Genomic DNA, 22,077 nt, shown 5'->3' with positions numbered 1-22,077 from the left:
TCTGTGAATTGAACTCTTTTCGAGGCAAACATAATTAATAGCAGACAAATCGATTTACTAAATGACAGAACGACATGATGATCTAAGACTGCATCGGATTGTGCCAGCTGAAGAGGCTTGGGATGTATTCCTGATTCAAATATAAAAGTACATACACTGGAAAAATCGTTTGCACTTCAATTTTTAAAATTCTATTTAAACTTTCTTGTCTAGTTAGGTGTTGCTATAAATAATAAAAAATAAAGCATACACGTAAAAAGAAATAACGACAGTTCCAGTTGCTCATATGGTGCCAAAAAATATAGTGCAACTTCAAACTTTACTTTTCAATTGTTTAACATTTTAAATTATGTGGCAACTGTTTTGTATAATCTATGATGCACTTGCATATTGTGAATGTATCTGCAGCTAAAGGAATTCGACTGCATTCACAATACCGCTTAACCCAGTCACAAAATACAATCATTAGCAGAGGAAAGAGGTTTGCTATTAATCATTCATTCAAACATGACTCATTGCAGACTAATCACGGATTTCTGATCAAAGCACAGACAGGTATACAGTGTCTTCACATAAATGCTTCATAAAAGCACCATCATTAAATCAAAATATGATCTAGTTTGCTCATTATTTTTCAAAAGGAAACATGTAAATGCAGTTTGTTGTCTGCCTGCCCCCAGAGTTGTTTAATGAGCTATTTAAAAAGATCTGGGAACACTCACCCCAATAAAATAACAGGTGAGAGACAAACATTACCACGGAAATAATAAGGAGCCCATTAAAACTCTGGGAGGCAACTTAGAACTGATCTCATTTCTAAAAACGTCTGTCTTTGAAGCGTATAGCACCCGGTGCCACACAATTCTTTGTTTTGATACTCTGACGTGGGCGACTGGATAACTCTCGCCCTCACGAAACAATATAGAGAGTTATTTGCGTAAACGATGCATAGTATGAACTGCACTACCCCCTTTTTTTAAATGAACCACTGAATCCAAAGACCTACTTTTGATCATTTGCATATACTAAGATGCTTAATGCTTTCCAAGACATAACTTTAGGATTTATAGGATAGGAGTAGGATGTAATTTTTGCTGCAGTATATTCAGTAAACAATGACAGAATTGATGTGATTTCCTAAATATTTATGATGAAAGAATTCTTCATACGTCTTCACTCTTGGCCTTTTTCATTCGAGTTAGCATAATTCCTCACCTCCACAGCTGAAAATAGACTTTCTGTTACACTGCAGGTGTGGGCTGTTGGGACTGGGTCAGACGCGTTGATAACACCTTTATCAGTGTGTATGTGTGAGAGTGTGCAGAGGGGTGTTGGCAGGCGGGGTGCAAGGGGCCTGATGGAGGTCATACAGTTGTGAAAGACACCCTCAGGCTTGCAAAAGGGGTTGAGATTGGAGGTGATATAAGCAAATGATGATGGTGTTGTCAGACCAACCATACAGACGGTGATAATAACCCACAAGACTCCAGCTAGCTTAAATCTCCAAAACATACATAAAGAGGTCCCAATGTGGTGTAATCACATAGTGTGTAAGACTACATACAGTAAAGTGCAGTACATAATGATCAATCTCACATACGACTGACTATGTGTTTCGCACAAGTTGTATTTCAAATTGTACATAGTGTAAATGAAGAATTTCGTTGCAAAACGAGATAACCACCGTTTTTTTAATTGTTCAGAAATCTCGTTTTTTGGTTGTGCATTCCAATTAATTTCAATGCAACTGCAGTTGGTTTGTTTTGATTTAAACCTTCATAACTAAGTAGCACCATAAAACAAAATAATAACATGATAACGTAATAATAAACATGTTTTGACAAAAATGTAAAAAAATGGATTTACCTCGTTTTGCAACGAAACTCAATGTATTATTTTGTGTGGTATTTTAAATGCTTAATACCCTTAACCAGGATTTCCAAGTATGTGGTTTTCCTGTGGAAACGCATTCTCCTGTCCAAATTCGCACAGTGCACTTCTTACTCAAAGTGATGCACAGTGGCAACTATAAGCTAATGTTTTACTTCCTGGGTCATGCTGGCACTCAATCAATAGCTAACTTAAAATCTGATGCAGAAGCAAGAACAGCTCGTTCTGTTGGACCTCAGGGGAACACTAAATCAGCTACAGTCACACTTGCGTCCTGTTTTATGTGACTGTGTTCTGGAAGATTGTGTACAATTATTTAGCTAGAATCATGAATACTTTATATGCAATGGCACACAGAATCAGTATTGTATAAGTATATATTTAAAATATAGTATGTAAGTACATGAAGAGTTTGGTTCCAAAACGCGATTACCCCAAAATCATTGTTGTATCAGGTCAGTATAAAAAGTCTATTCTTAATTTTACGCAAAATCCAATATCCGCCTTGTGTTTCTGTCATTTTTTCTCCCTTTTTCCAAACCTTGACAAACGGCAGTCCTCCTTCTATGCAGACTGCAATAAATCCACTTAACCAATCACAGCGCACCATTCCACGCATTGTAAACAATAATGGCGGTGCTTTGAATACACACAGAATCCTAGTTTTCCTCATCTACTTTGTACTTTGTAATCAACAAACAAAAACAAAATAATCATTTTAATGGCATTGATAAACCTGTGGTGGTTTTCTGTTCGGGGAAGAAACGTAAGCCATCAAAATCAAATAATTTACAAAAGAGGCACTCGGGCAAAGGAAAAATGTCGGCTGTTGCTTGTTCTCACACGACAGCATCAAGCTTCTGTCATGCTAACACATTGACCCCAGGGGATCTTATGAAAAACTTTCCATTATTTTACTTGAAGTCAACAAAAATCAAGCAGGACCGAAACATTTTACAGCTGATCGCTTTCAAAAAAGTTCAGCAACAATCTCCCAAGGATGACAGCAGCAATGACAGTGTTCTTAATATGACAAAATAAGGGCCCTATTTTAACAATCTAAGCGCATTGTCTAAAGCACACAGCGCAACGTCTAAATGGGCGTGTCCGAATCCACTTTTGCTAATTTAACGACGGGAAAAATGGTTTGTGCGCCGAGCGCATGGTCTTTTGGGCATAACGTGCAATAAACCAATGAGAGTCTCAGCTCTCATCCCCTTTAAAAGCCTGTTGCGTTGGCGCCAGTGTTGGGTGTAACTAGTTACTAAGTAATTAGTTACTGTAATTAAATTACTTTTCCTTTGAAAAAGTAAAGTAAGGGATTACTCTTATTTTTCTTGTTATCTAATTACAGTTACTTCTGATGTAACTAAATACTGTGTATGGACTCTAAACAATTATATATACTATAATACAATAGTGGATTTAACATGGTTTAAGTTTACAATTCTCACTATTAACTGGTTGATTGTTAGCATTAATATTAATGAGATGCTGGCTGTTTATTAATACTTAATAGCACATATTAATGCCTGATTCTGCAAAACCTTATTCTACATCCTTAACCCTCCCCATTTCTACCAATACTTACAATTTATAACTTCTTTAGTATTAGTTGTTGGAGTATATTGAGGCAAAAGTAGTTAATAGTTAGTTAATAGAGAGAATTGGACCCTAAAGTGGGACCAGAATAATTGATGTACTTTTATATATTATTTATTCGAGCCATTTCAAGCCTATCCTTGTATCATGTACTAAATAGGATTGAGAAAGTAATTAGTAATAATTAAATACTTTTTGGAGAGAGTAATTGGTAAAGTAATCTAATTACATGATTGAAGATGTAATTAGTAACTAGTAATTAATTACTTTTTTTGAGTAACTTACCCAACACTGGTTGGCGCTATGTCTAATCCCTATTTAAATGACTTTGTAAACTGAAAAACTAAGCGGAGGAAGAAGATCACCAGTTTAAGATTAATGTTAAATAATTGTGTTGTTTTTCACTTGTATTGAAATTGTTATTTTTTATTTAAACCTTTAAAAATCGTTTTCTTTTAGTCATGGAAGTAAAAAAGCAGGCTTGTAATTGCTTTAAATGTATGGCTATCCAATATCATCAAAAAATAATTTATCTTCTGACCGATCTAAACCCCTAGTATTATAAGAGGCTGTGACACAGCTGCGCTTCTGTGTAAATATATGCAAAAAACAGAGCCATATAAAACATCAGCTGTCACTTAGTGTTGTTTTCTGTCAGCTGTATGCAACAATCACAGCACGAGCTGTTCGCCGTGCTTATGTTTAGGTACAGCAATTTCACTTTAATGGCAATGAAAAGGTTATAAGTCAGTAATTAAAATGCCTTATTTTCACGAATGTCACTTAAGTCATTACATTGATATTTTATCAATTTGAGTCATTCTTTTGCTGCAAAATCCTCTAAGTGCATGCAAAAATCTCCACTACTTAAGATTCCAATAACTTCAATTGGATTTTGCAAAAAAAAAATGCTATTTCTAAATGGCCTGAGGCCGGGATTAAGCGGATTTGATGCAAATGTTCTTTTATAAACATATAATAAGTGCGGAGAAAATTCGGTCAATTTCATTCTCATTTTTGACAGAGGTGGCATTTGGTGGCTTTTGCATCTGAGCTCTTCATTGGAGACATAAACTATTATATTTATTTGCCAAAATTAAAATGTAAATAAGCAGATCTGAACATTCATCTGAATTCAAATATGGCGGCACATTTAAATGCGGGGGACCAATAAGATCTGAAGTTACCAACATGCTGCTATATTTGAATTTAGCACTTGTTTAGCTGCCTGTTTAATTTCCATTCACTAAATAAGCTAAAATAATAGTGATTATTTGGGATTGCATAAAGGTTCAATTAATAATGATAGAATTTTCTTTCTTTAAAGTGGTATTTTTCTCTTTTTGTTGTATGTTATGTTGTTTGTTTTTTCTTCCTCTCCATTAAGCATCTGAACCGAGATCTTTAGGCACATGCATTGTTAGTTGCCAGCCGGGGCAGCCATAAAGCACACTCTGCTACACATCACATATAAAAGATAACTGCTGGATAAAAGCTGAATATGAAAAGCTGCAGGATACACCCACATTGCTCATTAACCCCTATTTCTCTTTTTCCAAACCAACAACCTTTACTGCAATACAAGATCTCATTACATAGAGAAATTTCCATTTTAGCTTTAGATCTGCTGATTTTCTTTTTATTGTGCTTTAAAATTGTCTCTTTTGGCAGCCCGCGGTGGTGTGTTCTCATAAACAAACACACATTTGGGATGCTTACCTTTGGTGATGTCTGCAGATGGGACATTGGCTGCATACTAATAAATAACCTCCTCTCTTATCTGGCTCTTATTCTGCATGTTGCCACTACTGGTTGGGTTTTACACATTATTCCACCTCGACCAATCATAAGCCGTTTCCTCTTGCATTCACACTAACACTGCCCATGTTCCCGCCATTCGCAAAATGGAGTTTATAATGCATAAGCTTAGGGAAATGTCACTTGACAGCTCAATGTAAAGTGACATGCGAAGATCCTAGCCACTTAGCTTCTAGCTGAACAGGTTACAGAGGCGTCAGGAGGCCATTCAGACACTAAATCACTCCTGAAGAGATCACATTTTCCATTACTTTGAAGCACATAATCCAATGCATCCACTAAAGTAGCATTCTGCATGTATATAGACAATAAGGGCTGTTTGTCACCACATAAGTGCATGAATGCTCTTGTGGAAAACACACGTCGCCTCCATCAGTAAAGCTTGAACGTTCCTTGAAAAACCAGAAATGTGTTTACTCATATTGTATTACATATCATTTAGCATGATCATTATAAAAATGTTTCTTAATTGATACCATGGGTGAAAACTAAATAGCTTTCTCGTTATTAAGACAGCTGAGCTTGTTTGTTTTTACCCTTCTGGGGGCAATAATGGAAAACTTCCTTGAGTGAGACCTAACAGCTATTATATTTTTAAAATGAAATCCAAATGGGATGTTTGACAAAAGTAAACACATTTGCATTCTTTGCTGGTTAAAATGTAACTACTATAGAAGGTCAACAAGTTTGAAATATAAATTTTTTTTGTCATTTTAACAGAATTTTTTTAACTCATTGCCCACCAGCCATTTTTTGAAAAGTTGCCCGGCAACATTTTTTATGATTTTCACAAAATGCCTTCCGGGAAAAATTTCTTCTAAAAATATATAAACATACAAATATATAAAATGTAAGAACAGACCCTCTGCTTTCAGATAAACAAACAAACAAACAAACAACATAGGGAAAAACTTTCATCATATCTATATTTTTTTCTCTGCTTTTAAACTTTTAAATTTGGGTATTTTTCTTATAAAATATTTTTTTTGCAAAAAGCTGAAATAATTGTGTTTTTGTGAAGAAATTTTGTTAGATATCAGACTCAGAACGATTATCAAAACATACACAGACTTTAAAATTAGTAAATAATTTTTTGCTTCAGTTTTTTTATAAATTGGGTAAGTGCATCATCTAGTCAGTGGATAGTGGATAACCTCATCAGGAACACGTTTTTAATGCAAATGTTTTATCTTAATTTACGAGATAACTCGTCAATGGCGGGGAAAGAGTTAAATACTATGGTAAAACCCAGTTAATTGGTTAACTCTAAAAAAACTATATATATATTAGGGCTGGGCATAGATTAATGTAGATTAATCTCATACAAAATTAAAGTAATTTTTTGCTTTGTGATTGTTTGTGATGTGTGTAAATATTATGTATTAAGAAATGTTTTATTTAAATATTGTTTTTTAATTTAAATATATTTTGGAATATATAAAAATATAAATAAATATATATGAAGAGTTTGGTTCCAAAACGCGATAAACGCCATTTTTGAAAAAAATGAGTTACTGCCAAAATCAGTATTATATCAGGTCAGTAGTTAAAAGTAAATCCAATATCCGCCGTGTTATTCTGTCATCTTTTCTCCCTTTTTTCCCAAAATGCGATAAACGCCACTGCTCCTTTTTTACAGAACGCAATAAATCCATTTCTGATATTACAGCCCACCAGCCACGCAATGTAAACAAACAATGGCGGACGCGCTGAGTACACGGAGTCCTAGTTTTCCTCATCTACTTTGTACTTCGTGATCAACAAACAAAACAAAATAATACTTTAATTGCATCGCTAAACCTGTGATGGTTTTCTGTGATGGGAAAGAAACGTAAGCCATCAGCATCTAATAATTTCCCTGAGAGGCACTCGGGAGACGGGTGCTTGTTCTCCCGACAGCAAGCTTCTCATGCTAACACATTGACCCCAGAGGATCTTATGAAAAACTTTCCATACTTTTACTCAAAGTCAACGAAAATCGAGCAGGACCAAAAACATTTTACAGCTGATCTCTGTGAAAGACGTTAAGCGAGGACGTCAAGTAACCGCAATGACAGTGATCTTAATATGACAAAGTAAGTGTTTTGATTAATAACATTAATGTTTATATTTTTAATTAGTGTGTACAACTAGTCAACTAAATGAATATAACATGGCAAAGATGAATGCACATTTATATAGGCTATTGATTCAATAGATTTATAGCATTTTGAATAAAAACTTGTCATGGATTTATTGCATTTTGTGGAAAAAATAATCCGTTTTTATAATAAATCTTTGAAAATCAACTTATGATTTGAATTTTTTATGTTTTTATAACCTAAAGATGCTATGTGAAAGTTTGTAACAGAAAATAGTTGTTTTCATCTTGTCACTTTCTTGGTATAGAAAACAGGTTTTTACCAAAATTTGTCAAAATGGATTTATTGCGTTTTGGAACCAAACTCTTCATATATACATGTAAATGTTTCTTGAATGTGTGTGTATGTATATATACATCATAATTGCACACAGCACAAACTCATATGTTATGCAAAAAATTACTTCTATTTTGTATGAGATTAATCTAGATTAATCTATGCCCAGATCTAATATATACAGTATACATACATAGAGTTAAAAACTGTAATAGATTTTACAAAACATTACATATAATTTTACGGTAAAATAACAATGCAAATTTAAACCGTTTTCAAGATCATCCAGTAACACGAACCCACAAACACAACCTACCGTCACTCCAAAGAAGTTGGTCTCGTTCATCACATCCAGAACCATCTTGCCCACCTCACGATCATCCACTGTGAAGTTGTGGTACATGTCATGCCTCTCCTTATTGCTGAGGAGCTCCATGACACGGGTGAGGGTCTTCGCTATTACCCAGATGCCATCATACGCAAAGCCATGAAACTTGCTCGCCTCCACCCCTTTCTGCTCTCTCTCACGATTGTATTCTCTCGCATACTCTTGTGGTGTCTGGAGACAAAGAAAAATGTCTCTAAGCTGTGCTGCTAGGCGTAGTATAGCACATCCACAGATTCACAAACCATGGATGTTAACACTATTAGATTAAAATATTAAGTCTGGTATTATTTTAGAAGCAACAGATAAATTGGCCATGCATCATAGATGCTCACCCTTCCTGATATTCCTTTAATCTGTTTGGCACTAAGGGGCTCAAAATCCACGCTGATGTAACCTTCCATAGCGGTTAGCAGCTTCTTAGTGGTGCAATTGGTGGAGTTTGCCTGCTCCCACCAGTTCCCCTGGTACCATCCTGGGATGATCCATTGATACTTACTGCCATACATGTTCAAGTTATATGCCTAGAGCACAGACAAGATCAGAAAGAAACTTTTTATTTGGCAGAAGAGCAACGTACAATCCATCCAAGTTTTATTTGTATTTTTTGTTTTATATTTTACAGCTGATGTTTACTGTCAAACTTACACAGCAGAAAACTTTCGAGGCGAGATTTTCATCGAACTGACCAATAATGATCCGGACATCATTGTCCTGTAGGGAAGAAAAATAACAGGATTAAAAGCGTAGTTAATAGTAAGACTTTAATAATAGATACTGTATAAAGTGGCACCAAACACTTGAGACACTTAAGCCACACTTAAAAATGTATGAATGCATGTATTATGTATTAAATATCTAAGTAAGTGGCATTTTAATGAAAAAAAAAAATAGGAAGACTTTTCAACCAAAATATTTTACGAAGCAAAGTTTGGAACCAGTAAAAAGCAATGGGTCCATTTACTTTTGGGGCCATTGCACGGAAAGAAATTATTAATTCAATTTACTCAAGTTAATTGGTTGCAATCAATTAATTTAATTAAATTTATTTAATCAATTTATTCAATTTGCGACCACTTACCTTAAAAAAATTGAGTAAATTGAATGAATCATTTTTTTTTCAGTGTGTAAAGATGAAATAATAAACAAATTATAAACAAAAGATCTTAAACGTAGTCTGAGATTATAGCCACAAAGCTGTAAGTATCACCATAGTCCACTCCTGCTTATGTTTTATTGCAAATTCTCTGTGTATGTCACACTCATTTTCTTAAATAATAAATACAATCATTTTCTGTGTTTTCCCTTTTTTGCTTTCAATCAACACATTGTAAAAAAACTAGGGCTGTCAAAAGATTAATCGCGATTAATCGCATACAAAATAAAAGTTTGTTTTTGCATAATATATGTGTGTGCAGTCTGTGTTTAATAATTTTGTAAATATAAATGCACACACATGCATGTATGTATTTAATAAACTTTTACATGTTCATATATATTTATTGAGATTTTGATATATTTTATATTATGTATAGATTTAAAAAAAAAAAAAAATATATATATATATATATATATATATATATATATTATTTTTCTAATGTGTATACATGTATGTGTGTATTTATATATACAAAATAATTACACACAATAAACACAGAAATATATTATTTAAATAGAAACTTTTTAATACTTTCATTTTTTATTGAGAACAAAGAACACACACAGATACAAGGAGAACAAAATTAATAAGATAAATAAAAGGGTCATCAAACAAAAGGGAAATTTTTTTACAATGAATGAACTACTGTCACACTCAGTGGTAGATGTGCATGATCCATTTATCCCAATATCTAATACAATTTACCAACTTAGTCTTACAGAGAAAGTTAGCCTTTCCATACGGTACACTTAGTTTACAATTCCCAACCACTGGTCTTTTGTTGGAGGATCAACCTGCATCCATTTGCGTATTATGGCTTTACGGCTGCTTGCCAAGAGTATTTTTTAACAAATATTTGTCACTTTTTAGAGCTGTTTTAGGGATTTTCCCTAGGTACAATGTAATAAATGAAAAATCGAATTCCTCTCCAATTATTTTTCAGTTGATACTTCTTGCCCAGTGGTTAGCCATTGAGGTTCCACACTGCCTCCCAACAAACTTTTAATTTGTATGCGATTAATCGTGATTAATCAATGACAAAGTAAGCTAATGAACTATGTTGTTGTCACTTAATAGTGAAAGGAAATTTTTATAAAAAAATGATGCAAGGCATACTGACATCAGGAAAAATAATACATTCTCTAACACACTGCGTGGTGCTGCTAATATTCAGGCGACCTGGGTCCAAGTCTGGTTCCTGCTAATTCCCACTCCTGTTTCTAACTCTATTCCCTATCATTTACAGTCTGTTCTCCAGTGTTTTTCTCAATAAAAACCCCAAAATAAAAAAGCAAGTAAGCAAGCTTTTCATGAGAACAGCCTGGCTCCCCACGGGGGACCACAGTACAAGAACTGCGTAAGCGATTTGCAAAACCACAGCTCCGTTGTGTAGCTTTGCGGGGTGAGATTGCATTATGTCCGAGTGACTCCATCAGTTACAGAGCGACATTAGTGTCAGTGGCGTGAATGGTTTCATATCCACATTGTTTCATCTGTGTCCAGCATGCAGCCTGCATGATTGAGTCTCTAAATAATTGATCCTACTTCAGAGCCTTGCGTTTTTACCTCGCCCAGTTCTGCATCACTAGGAATCAATCTATCACTGGAGCAAAACCTCCATGCATTGTGCACCATATGGGGTCTTCAGACAGTAGGAGAGAGGGTTGGTGGGAAATGGTGTGACTCTGGCAAGATCTGAAGCTTATGAACTCGTTCTCGTGGACCGTAAACACCATTTGAAGGATGTTAGGAATTAATGCATGGAAAGTAATAAATCAAGGGTGTCAAATCATGATCCTTGAGGGTCGCAAGCACACTTGTAGCTAATAAAAGTCAAACATTTCAGTATGATTATACACTTCTGAAATGCATGATACAAGTGGTTAGCTTTGGGATATGCTAATTCTTTCAACTACATAGATGGAAATCTATGTATCTACTTTTGAGATCTCACAATATCCATCACCACCCTCAACTAAACTGGCCTTGACTCTAGAAAAATTTCAGGTAGAAGTGTAGTAAGTTGCCGCAGTCCCATCCATCAAAAGTGTGTCACGGCTGCTGGGATATCAAAATGCCTGTCGGCGAGTAAAATAAACTGAACCTCTATTCTTCCAACAGCAGAACATTTAACATGCACAACTAATAGGTTACTCAAGATAAAACCTTGAAATCATGTTCACGCAAAAGAATAAAAAATAACTCCAGTGGGTTGGACACATATTTCTAGACGTCACTTGTGTCACTAGCAGGTAAGATCACAGCAGATCGTTTTCAACAGATCCCAGACCTGCACTAAGGGAGAAATACTGCAACATGACCGTAAACAGCATTCGCAATGGGGTGGCATTCAAACTGGTTTCAATTGCGAACGCAGAATTAAACAGCATGTGGTTTGTGGCAAGTTGGGATATGTGACTCTTTGACTCAGAAACAACTTCTCATTTGCTACAATACCACCACTGCGCCTCAGCACTGATGAAAGACCGGAGTTGTAAAATACTTCTGCGTCTCTTTCAGGGCCAGCTTGGGTCGGGCACGTCTTGGGTCACAGTCGGAGGCCATCAGAGAGCCTTCTGTGGCTTCCGGCGGTACTTAACCTGAGCGTCTCCAGCTGTCCTGCAATTCTGGCAGCCACAAGTTTTTTACAAATGCAACCTGGATATAAGCCAAGCTGCCCCAGGATGTCAGTCACTACCACCACTGTCATAAGACTTTCCCACACTTGCACAGTGAATGGTATTGGCCACCAGCAGTGGATATGTGCCAAGTCTCAGCATCTTGTATACTGGTAATTCTTCAACTACGAGAACATTTTTATCCCCTTGGATTACTTTTAAATTAAATGCTTTAAAGGGCACCCATTTTATTGTTAAAAAAACGTTATTTTGTGAATTTGGTATAATACAATGTGTCCACGTGGTTTATGGTTTAAAACCCATTTCTTTCCACATACCGTACATTTTTGTAGCTCCAGATTTCACTCTCTTTCTGAAATGCACAGATTTGAAAAACTCTGTGTCTCTGATTGGCCAGCTAATCTGTACGTTGTGATTGGCATTAATACCTCTGACGTTAGCAGGAAATGTGACGCTCCTTACCATGTTTAAAAGATTTGGTCACAATGCGATGCTAACAGGAGTTAACTTACAGGCTGCGAGTCCAAAGCAGGAGGAATTATGATAATGTCGGTCTTGTCTACATTACCAATCCCAGTAAGTAAACCGTTGTCTACAATCCGTGTGTTTGTTGTAGTAAAAGAAAAGAGATTTACGTTGGAGACGATAACTCGCGTCATTGTTTACTTTGCGGTTTGTAGCTTTTGCATATCGTTAACATGTACTAATACACACTTATGCTGCATTTACACCAGCCGCGGTAGAGGCGTCAAGCGCGAGTGATTTCAATGTTAAGTCAATGTGAAGGCGCGTTGACGCGCGTCTGGAGGTCTTACGGCGCGAATGAGGTGTTTAGCGCGGCGCAGTAGTCGCAATTCTGCCTCATTTGCACGTCTAGTTTGCGCGAATGGTGCGAATTGAGCGTCTGGCATGGTACGCGTGATATGCGTGAATGGTGCTTTTTGTGCATTTTGCGTTTGATGCGAATTTGTGGCTGATGCCCGAGTTGAAAAATTTGAAGTTTGGCGGATTTTCGCGTCGCGTGAACCAATCAGGAGCCTGCTTTGCTGCTGTGGCGGCAGCCCCGCCCAGAGTCACTCATTCAACATGAAGGATCGCTTTATATTGTCCGTGAGCAGTCACCACAAGTTCTTATTTCTATAGAGACAGGAATAAAAAGGACCTCGCCTGGAAGAGTGTCAGTGAGGACATTGGGCAACCTGGTCACGTGACGTTTATCGACCCACAGCATTCCCAACGTTTTTTTTATTATTTTCCCCCTATAGTAAGGTGACCAAATACAAACCAGTAACTCTCTCAATAAATGCAAATCAACATCAGCCATCTTGCAAACAGACAACCGCAAAGCACTTGCCCCTCCCACAAGAAGCTTATTTCGCCTCTGAAGCGCGTCAAATGCTTGCTTTTTCTGCGCGTCTACTTTGCTCTAGACGCGCGAATGCATTCAAACTTTTCAAGCGGCAAACTAGGCGCGGTAGACGCGATTTTGACACCTCAAACGCGGTTGGTGTAAAGGCAGCATTACACACCAAAGGAAATGTAAAATCGTGAATCGAACAATAGATGCTCTTTAAAACAAAGGTTTGAACATAGGTTTCATTTTAAGATTTCGAATACCCACAATTGAAGAATCAACCCAGTATGTGTGTTGATGCAATTGATACAAGAACTAAATTTAATCTATCAATCAATATAATGGTAACACTTTACAATAAGGCTGTATTTGTTAACAATTACTTAATTTATTAACAATAAACAATACTTCTACAGCATTTATTAACCTTCGTTCATATTAATTTTAGCATTTACTAATACATATATAAAATCAAGCATTGTACCTGTTAACATTAGTGGATGCACCATTAACTAACATTAATAACTGTATTTACATTAACTAACATTACCAAAAATGAATACACGTTGAAAAATGTTTACTAATAAAATATAGTTTTAAGGGTCTTAAAACTTTGCCATAACAGGCACAGTAGCTGTTTCCCAAACCCTGGGGATTTGATTCAGTGTTGAATATAACTCAATGTTATAACTCAATGTGAAAAACGTGATTTTATAGACTCAAGGAGATGTGTCAAGTGGTGAAAAAAATCTGACCCTGCAGAATCTAAAGAAACAGTTCTTCAGCAGTTCTCTGCCATTTGGGGAATTGTGATAATGGACATACTAAGTCAGGCTAGTAATAGAAGTCAAAATGGTTTCATGGTGAGTATAAAAATGCTGTGGAAAATATGACTCAGCAAAAATGAGGTGGAAATAAACCTTTAGTTGGAAACAGGTTTCTTTGAAAGGTAAGAGAAGTAGCAAACAATGGCCATTTAGATCATGCACAGTCCTGTACGCCATTGTCATTGCATTTCCTCCCACTTTAAAGGTCACGTTCTTTTTAATCCAATTTTTTAAACCCTAGTTAGTGTGTAATGTTGCTATAGTAGCATAAATAATACCTGTAAAGTGATAAAGCTCAAAGTTCACTGCCAGGCGATATATTTTCTTTAACAGAATTCGTCTTTCAAAGCCTACAGTGAACGGCCGGTTTGAACTACAGCCCTCTACTTCCCGCTTTAATGACGTCAGTAGTACAGTTTTTTGACTAAACTGACTAAGCTGCAAAAACACATGAAAAAGAACGGTACGTTTAATTGTTTACAAAATATTTAGCCAAACATAGCTAAACCTCCAATGTATGCACACCAAAAGCTAATTTAATTACACGTGAATTTGCGACAGATGACACGAATGATGCAAATTGGGCAATGCAAAACTGCGAAAGCACAATACTCGCCTCAACTGCATCTTCCGCGCAAGGAAGATGCAGTTCTTTCTTTTTCGTGTCATTGAGCATGAATGTCTTTTTCGTACCACTCAGCACAAATTTCTCAAATGTCCCTAGCACAACTTTCTTTTTCATATTATGTATTGTTTCTATTTATAAACCATTGTCGCTTGGTGTTTAGATTAGATTTGGGGTTTAAATGTCATTTTATGTATTTTTTTCTAAAATGTTTTCTTCCGATTTTTGAACTATTGTCGGGTTAGAGTTGGGGTTTAGGTTAGGAATGTAACAGAAAGTCATTCTAACACCAACCCCAAGTGACAATGGTAAATTTTTTAAAAAGCAATACATAAAATGACACGACAGTGGCTTAGTGGTTCATGTAGGTTGTATTCCAACCAGGAGGTTGGTGGTTCAATCCCGGCTTCACCTGACCAAATGTCGAGGTGTCCTCGAGCAAGATACCTAAACCCAGCTGCTCCCGACGAGCTGGATGGCACCTTGCATGGCTGACACCGCCATCAGTGTATGAATGAGTGGGTGAATGTGAGGCAAATTGTAAAGCTCTTTGGATGGCCATTGGTCTATGAAAGCGCTATGTTAATGCAGTCAATTTACCATTAACGAAACAGAAAGTTGTGCTAGGGACACAAAAACAATTTATGGAAATTTGTGCTGAATGACACAAAAAAGACATTCATGCTCTGACATGAAGAAAAGAGGAAATCGTGTCCATGAACATGAATAAATAAATAGAATATTTCGCGACTATACCACGACATGCCTTAAGACTACGTTGACACCATAGACGATAAAAATATGGATGTAGTGTCCTTGACGTCACCCATAGGTTTATGAAGATTGTTTTTGAAGCCAATACCTGCCGTCGCCATCTTGGCCGCACGTCACCGCGAATCACTCACGAATAACCGAATATAGGTGGCGGGACATGGATGAAGCTGAGGGGGCTGATTGCTCAAACCACGCCCGCCTAGCTCCATTCTAGTGACAGCAGTGGCAGTTCACCCGTCACTCAAGTGGCCACGCCCTTAATTATGCGGAACTTTAAGGCTTAATATAATTGAAACGGATGAGTTACAAAAAAATTCAGGGAAAAATTAGCCATACAGACCAAAAAAACACTTTTTGTACCAGGCTGTAAACATTATTTTCTGCTATAAAGTTGGGCATTTTAACATGGAGGTCTATGAGGATTGACCCCCTTTTGGAGCCAGCCTGTAGCGTACCCTCCAGCCGATGAATTGCAGTTTAGGTTACTTTCGTATTGGCTTCATCAGAGAGATCAGAAGGTTGCCCCTCAGTTGACAAACACCTTTAGGCGATTGACATCACAGCTTACTAGCTTATCAACTGCTATACTGTATATGGAAGAAAAAGTCAGCTTCTAACTGTACACAAAACTATAAATAAAGTCAAGAAGTTTGTAAAAATGCAATTCATGACAAATATTTTTACATGAGGCTTTAGCGTTGTGTACAAACCTACTTATGAACAAATTCAATACACTGGCAAATCTCACAGATAAATATTTCAATCTTTTAGCATTTTAAAAGAGCCAGCACCTCGTGCGTGAGATTTGTTAATTTAATGGCATTAAACACCAAAGGAGAATTTATTTGCTATTAACCATCTGTCTCTCTTTCTCTGTTGATAACCCATAATATTTCCATCTGGAACACAAATATCTCAAAAGCCCACAAACATGCTCTGTATTATTTGGAGTGTGTAAGTATGTTTCATGGTTGAATGTTACAAGGTTAAGGGGCAGTGTAAAAATAGCCAATAATGGCCTTTATTATTACACCACACCACACTGTTTACAGTCAGCATTGTGCAGTAAATATTTTTCTGATATACCCTTCTGTAATAGAGTTGAACTTTTGAGCCTCACGAAGACAATAAAACACAATAAATGTAACCAGATTTGAAATCTAGTTTACCCACAATTCAACACACATAGACTTTGAGACGTACAGTATTTATCTATGAGTGAGACATTGGGACTCCCTTACCTTTAGTTTCTTCACATTCACACAGGGATCATTAGAGAAACTCTCTGTGTCTGCAATCTGGATGTCTGCCTTCTCCAGCTCATTGGTCAAATCATTACGCACCTGTCAGAGACACACAGAGAGAGAGCGAGTCAGTGAGAGAGAGAATCGGAAATGAAAGAGAACAGAACGGGAACATGGTTTGTGGATGGTGGAGCACCCAGAAAAACACCCAATCAAAGCAACATTCCCTTCCTTTGAAATATGTCTCAATTCGCTGTAATCTCCTGCCGATTTCATATTTCCTTTGAATCCCAATCAGCTCAGAGACTACAAGGATGCCTGTTCTCCAGTGGTCCCATGTTCCCCCAAGGGCTTTGGATAAAACATGACTCCACCTCCGTGTGCTTCAAAGTTTGCTCCCCACAGACTTCATCCATTCTTGCCAATGGATGCTTTTGAAAAATCTTTTGCAAATAAAGGCTCAATACCTCTTGTCCTCCATAAAGATTTATGGTTTGAGAATGAAAGCCATATACCATTGAGCTCTGGTGTACTGCTTTCAGACCTCAAATCCACAGGCTCTAAAATATCAACAACACATCGGCTAGTTTACATGCATTCCCCTTCAATGTATTCAATACAGGCCTCTTGTGCAATTATTGGACTGGAAAGTGTCCACCGGTTGCACCAAATGCTGAATGAATGGACATCCTGTACATATAGATGTACTATACATCCTAGACTTATTATGTATGCATACTATACTGTGTTGCTGGCAAGTTTGTATTTAATCTACGGTCGATCTGTGTCCTTTGAGACCACCCATGATCAGGTGACCTGATCAGATTTTAATCTCAAATGTAAACAGGGTCTCGGACTGTGACACAAGCCTGTCAGGCTTTACCTAAAAAAAACCCTGCTGGTCCACATTGTTTCATTACTAATGCAATAAGCATATTTGAAGCTTAATGTTAGCAGACCCTGGAAACCCCTTTCCACATGAGCAAGTGTGCGTGTGGTCCCTGGGCAATGCTATATGTGTGGATCTCCTGAGCATGCATAAACAATTTGAGCGTGTGGGCTTGCATGTGCTTGTGTGTGAGCGCAAGGGACCTCCTGATGGGGAGATTTAAGCAAGGGGAGAGAAAGTGAGAGTGTGTTTGTGTGAGAGAGAGAGACGGGTGGGCGCTGCGAAGTAAAGGAGCTCCAAAGGATTATGGGATTTGAGAGCTGTCCTAAAGCTGAGGAAAAATGAGCATGATGTGATGTAAAATGCATAATGCATTTATTCACTGACCTGTCAAATGAACCTGGTAAAAAAACAGTAAACAGGAAGCCATATGAATCAGGCAGAGACAAGTGCACAGTAGTTGGTGTCTGAAAGCTCTGCGGGCTAATTTACCACAAACAGAGCATTCCTCTGCTTCTCAACCAGAAACACAGACCCACTGAGGCATGCTGGATTAACACAATGTCATTTTTTAAGAAAGAAAAAAAGTCAGCTGTATAAATTTCTATACAGCTAGCAAAATTATTATTATAAATTGTCCAGGACAGTTAAACAAATATAATGCCCTGGAACAGCACAATTTGAGCCACTAAAGCCAAAATTAAAATTAATGTTGCTGCATTAGATACAAAAAAAAGAAAACAACATAAAACCAAGCGGAATTGGTAAACAGACGTTTTCTGAGAAGTAATTTAAAATTTGCTTTTAAATGTTAAACTTTAAACCAACTTTTCCTTAGGTAATTGTAGTTTGTCAAAAGTTTAAAACTTCATTTTTTTAACCATTCTGCTTGACAAGTTTGTTCTTTTCTTATTCTAAAATAAATGCTGTTAGTTTATAATGCATTGTATTCATAAACAGTGTCCGATGTTTGGGGACTGTATTCAGAGATACACCCTTAAATTTAATCTTGACACCAGGAAGCAATATCAACTGTACAGCTGCCATACCAGGTGTGAAGATAATAAATTAACAGGAGAGGTATGGGTCACAGTTTGGGTCACTCACTTATTTTTCCTTTTAAACCCACAGCAGTCTATCACCAAGTGGTGGCAGGTCAATAGGGGGCACTGGGGCGCCGCCCCCTAAAGTTGGCCAGAGAAGAAAGCTACTTGTTACCAAAAAGTTAAATATGAAGAGTTTGGTTCCAAAACGCAATAAATCCATTTTGACAAATTTCGGTAAAAACGTGTTTTCTATACCAAGAAAGTGACAAGATGAAAAACACTTTTTTCTGTTACAAACTTTCACATAGCATCTTTAGGTTATAAAAATATAAAAAATTCAAATCCATAACTTGATTTTCAAAGATTTATTATAAAAACGAATTATTTTTCCACAAAATGCAATAAATTCATGACAAGTTTTTTTCCAAAATGCTATAAATCTATTCAATCAGTGTATAAATGTGCATTCATCTTTGCCATGATATATTCATTTAGTTGACTATTGGTATACACTGATAAAAAATAAACATTAATGGCATTAATCCAAACACTTACTTTGTTATATTAAGTACACTGTCATTGCTGCGGTTATACTTGACGCCGTCGCTTAACATTTTTCAAAGCGATCTGCTGTAAAATGTTTTGGTTCTGCTCGATTTTCTTTGACTTTGAGTAAAATAATGGAAAGTTTTTCATAAGATCCCCTGAGGGCAATGTGTTAGAATCACATAAACTTCACAGATGCTGTCGGGAGAACAAGCACCCGTCTCCCGAGTGCCTCTCGCGTAAGTTATTGGATGTTGATGACTTACAATCTTTCCCGTCACAAAAAACAACCACAGGTTTATCAATGCCATTAAAGTATTATTTTGCTTTTGTTTGTTTGTTGATCACGAAGTACAAAGTAGATGAGGAAAACTAGGATTCCGTGTACACACCGCGCCGCCATTGTTTGTTTACATTGCGTGGAAAATGTAATGGCGTTTATCGCGTTTTGGAACCAAACTCTTCATATATAGTGCAAGTTAATACAAACTAAAATAAATTAGTTGTGCTATTTCACTGCAAGTCATGTTATCATTTATTTAAAAAAATAAAAATAAAAACTTTGTTGTGTGTGTGTGTCATGTGTCTGGGGCACCACCCAAATGTGTGTTTATGTAGGTCAGTAAACTTGTTAAAAGCATGTGACTTGAGGCTGAGCTCCAATTGGCTTGTTTCAGATCCGCCTTGGGGCACAACACTGTGCGCCCCAAACCCTCCCACTTTTATTGTTAGCAAATCAGTGTTTTTTAAGTTTTTGACCTCATGTGATCGTTCTCAGAGTCTCATAACATCATTGCAGATTGCCATGTAACTGATTGTTGCGGTACTGATCAAAGCAAGTGAAATATTTCAAGTAAATACGATTTTATGCTTACAAAATCACCCTTTACAAGGTGTTCAGTTGAAGAATAAATAAAGGATTAAGGAGCTTGGACCAGATTGAGGAGCAGGAAGTTATCGCGGTCAAGCTTACACTGTGTGCTTTTCCAGCACTTACGGTAAACGGAGTTAGCTAATGTTAGATGGATGCTATGCAAGTCTTTCCTTTTATTGTTTTGTCTGTTTGCTGATTGAAAGTCTGCGTGATAGACTGCGTAAAATTTTGTGGCGCATTTGAGCTGCCTTTGAGTGGACATAATGCTCAGATAATCTGGTATATTGTAAAGATTCAACATGTAAAGTGATGAATGCTCTATGTTCATCTGTTCTCTTCTTCACAAATAAATAAACACATTTTAATTTGTATGTGCTCGTCTTGTAAGTTCATGATTAAAAATGTGAACGAAAACAATTATTATCATTAAAACATGAAATGACGGATAATAATTGACCTCTGGTGTGTGTGTGTGTAATAAACCCACATTATACTCAAATTCCCAGATTCATAGTACATTTATTTCATGTACTATATATGTATACAAGATATATACATATATACTGTAAACTATGAGATATATATAGGAAGGTGTGTAAGTGTCAGCTTGGATCTTTTCTCTGATGCTGAAGGTACAATGAGGTCTGACAGAGGACACTGGCCTGAAAATGTGACCCATCACTGACAAACTTTGGCTGTACACTGTGGGAGCACACTAAAGGGCGGATCACACAGAACGCATTTATGGCAGTGGCAGGGACCTTTTTGAATGGTTTTCTATGGGCAGTGAGCATTATGAGCGCTATTTATTCGCGCCGAACGACTCACGTTTTGGCCTTCTCTCACGCCACATGTTTTTGATTGACAGGACAGCTGCCTCAGTGGTGGCACTGCTGTTCACCTTGCGTTTTCAAGCATTTAAAATGCATTTGGTGTGATCTACCGCTAAGATCATTTAGCTTCGAACTAGGGGCCACTCGCACATTTTATTTATTTTTTTTATTTCTGTTTTAGTTTCAGACTTTCCTAGGCCAATCTTAGTTGTAATTGTATTAATCAACTAGACTTTTACAGTTTTTTTTAAGGAAATATGACTAGCACTAGTCCTCACCAAACTACTGTACACACTAACAAGGTTTTCTGCCAAGCAGTTGCTATGTTATTCTTAAGTATTTCTGAGTGGCGTTTAGCACACGGTATCGACCACAAAAAAACAGGACCAAATCAAGACCAAAATGACAGATGAAAGCAATTTTCACACTTTCGGACATCAGACAAATGTTTAAAACAGTCTACAATCAGGGCCATTTATATCCACATACCATATGTTGGATGAGAAGAAAATGTCACTTGTGTAGAAATACTTGAAATGGGCGACAGTGATAGCAGAACTGCACTTTATAAGCTCTGCGCTCCCAGGATTTTACAACAGAATTTAAAACAAGGTGTAAAAAGCAAAACCATTTGTCCCTACAAAGGCAAAAGGCAGTAACTTCGATTTTGGTCGAAAATGAGTATTATTTTTGGGACATTCGAGACCTCCTTTATGATGTGGATAAGTATACACTCTTAGAAAGGATTTACAAATTTTTGTGCCTTAAGCTTTTAACACAAATTATCTTAAAATTAACACAAAATGTGTTGTTTCAATAATAACACAAAGGCTGGTTACACTTGGCATTAACATGCATTTTTGTCGATCGGATGTCACGGTCTTGTCAGACATCTGTGCTAGATGTTGATCTGAGTGCATCTGACAGGACCGTGGCAGTATCATGTTCTGTGTGGGCGCATGTGGAATCACATGGTGTGTGTGGCTTCCACATGTTCCCGGTGTCTTGTTGCTGTCGTGATCTTGCCAGACCTTAGTATAGTTCAGGTCTATGTTAGAGGGCAAGATCCCGACAGCATTGTGTCTACATGGGAACACGTGTGTTTCACATTATGTCTGTGTAACACGTGTTCCCAGTGTTTTGTGGCTGTCATAG

General features: G+C 36.9%; 1 protein-coding gene across 1 annotated transcript in view; it reads right to left on the bottom strand.

The window, feature by feature from the left end:
- The window catches only part of gabbr2 (gamma-aminobutyric acid (GABA) B receptor, 2), a 244,887-nt gene that overhangs the window by 69,464 nt on the left and 153,346 nt on the right, over positions 1-22,077 (bottom strand). The window contains exons 4-7 of the mRNA XM_055219234.2: positions 16,732-16,833; positions 8,761-8,826; positions 8,448-8,636; positions 8,044-8,286 (exon numbers count right to left, since the gene is read on the bottom strand). Coding sequence (XP_055075209.1) covers positions 8,044-8,286; positions 8,448-8,636; positions 8,761-8,826; positions 16,732-16,833 — 600 coding nt within the window. The remainder of the gene's footprint in view (positions 1-8,043; positions 8,287-8,447; positions 8,637-8,760; positions 8,827-16,731; positions 16,834-22,077) is intronic.

The sequence above is a fragment of the Misgurnus anguillicaudatus genome, chromosome 20 (genome assembly GCF_027580225.2).
Source record: "Misgurnus anguillicaudatus chromosome 20, ASM2758022v2, whole genome shotgun sequence".
Lineage (NCBI taxonomy): Eukaryota > Metazoa > Chordata > Actinopteri > Cypriniformes > Cobitidae > Misgurnus > Misgurnus anguillicaudatus.
The sequence above is the reverse complement of the archived record's forward strand: the minus strand, read 5'-3'. Positions and strand labels throughout refer to the sequence as shown.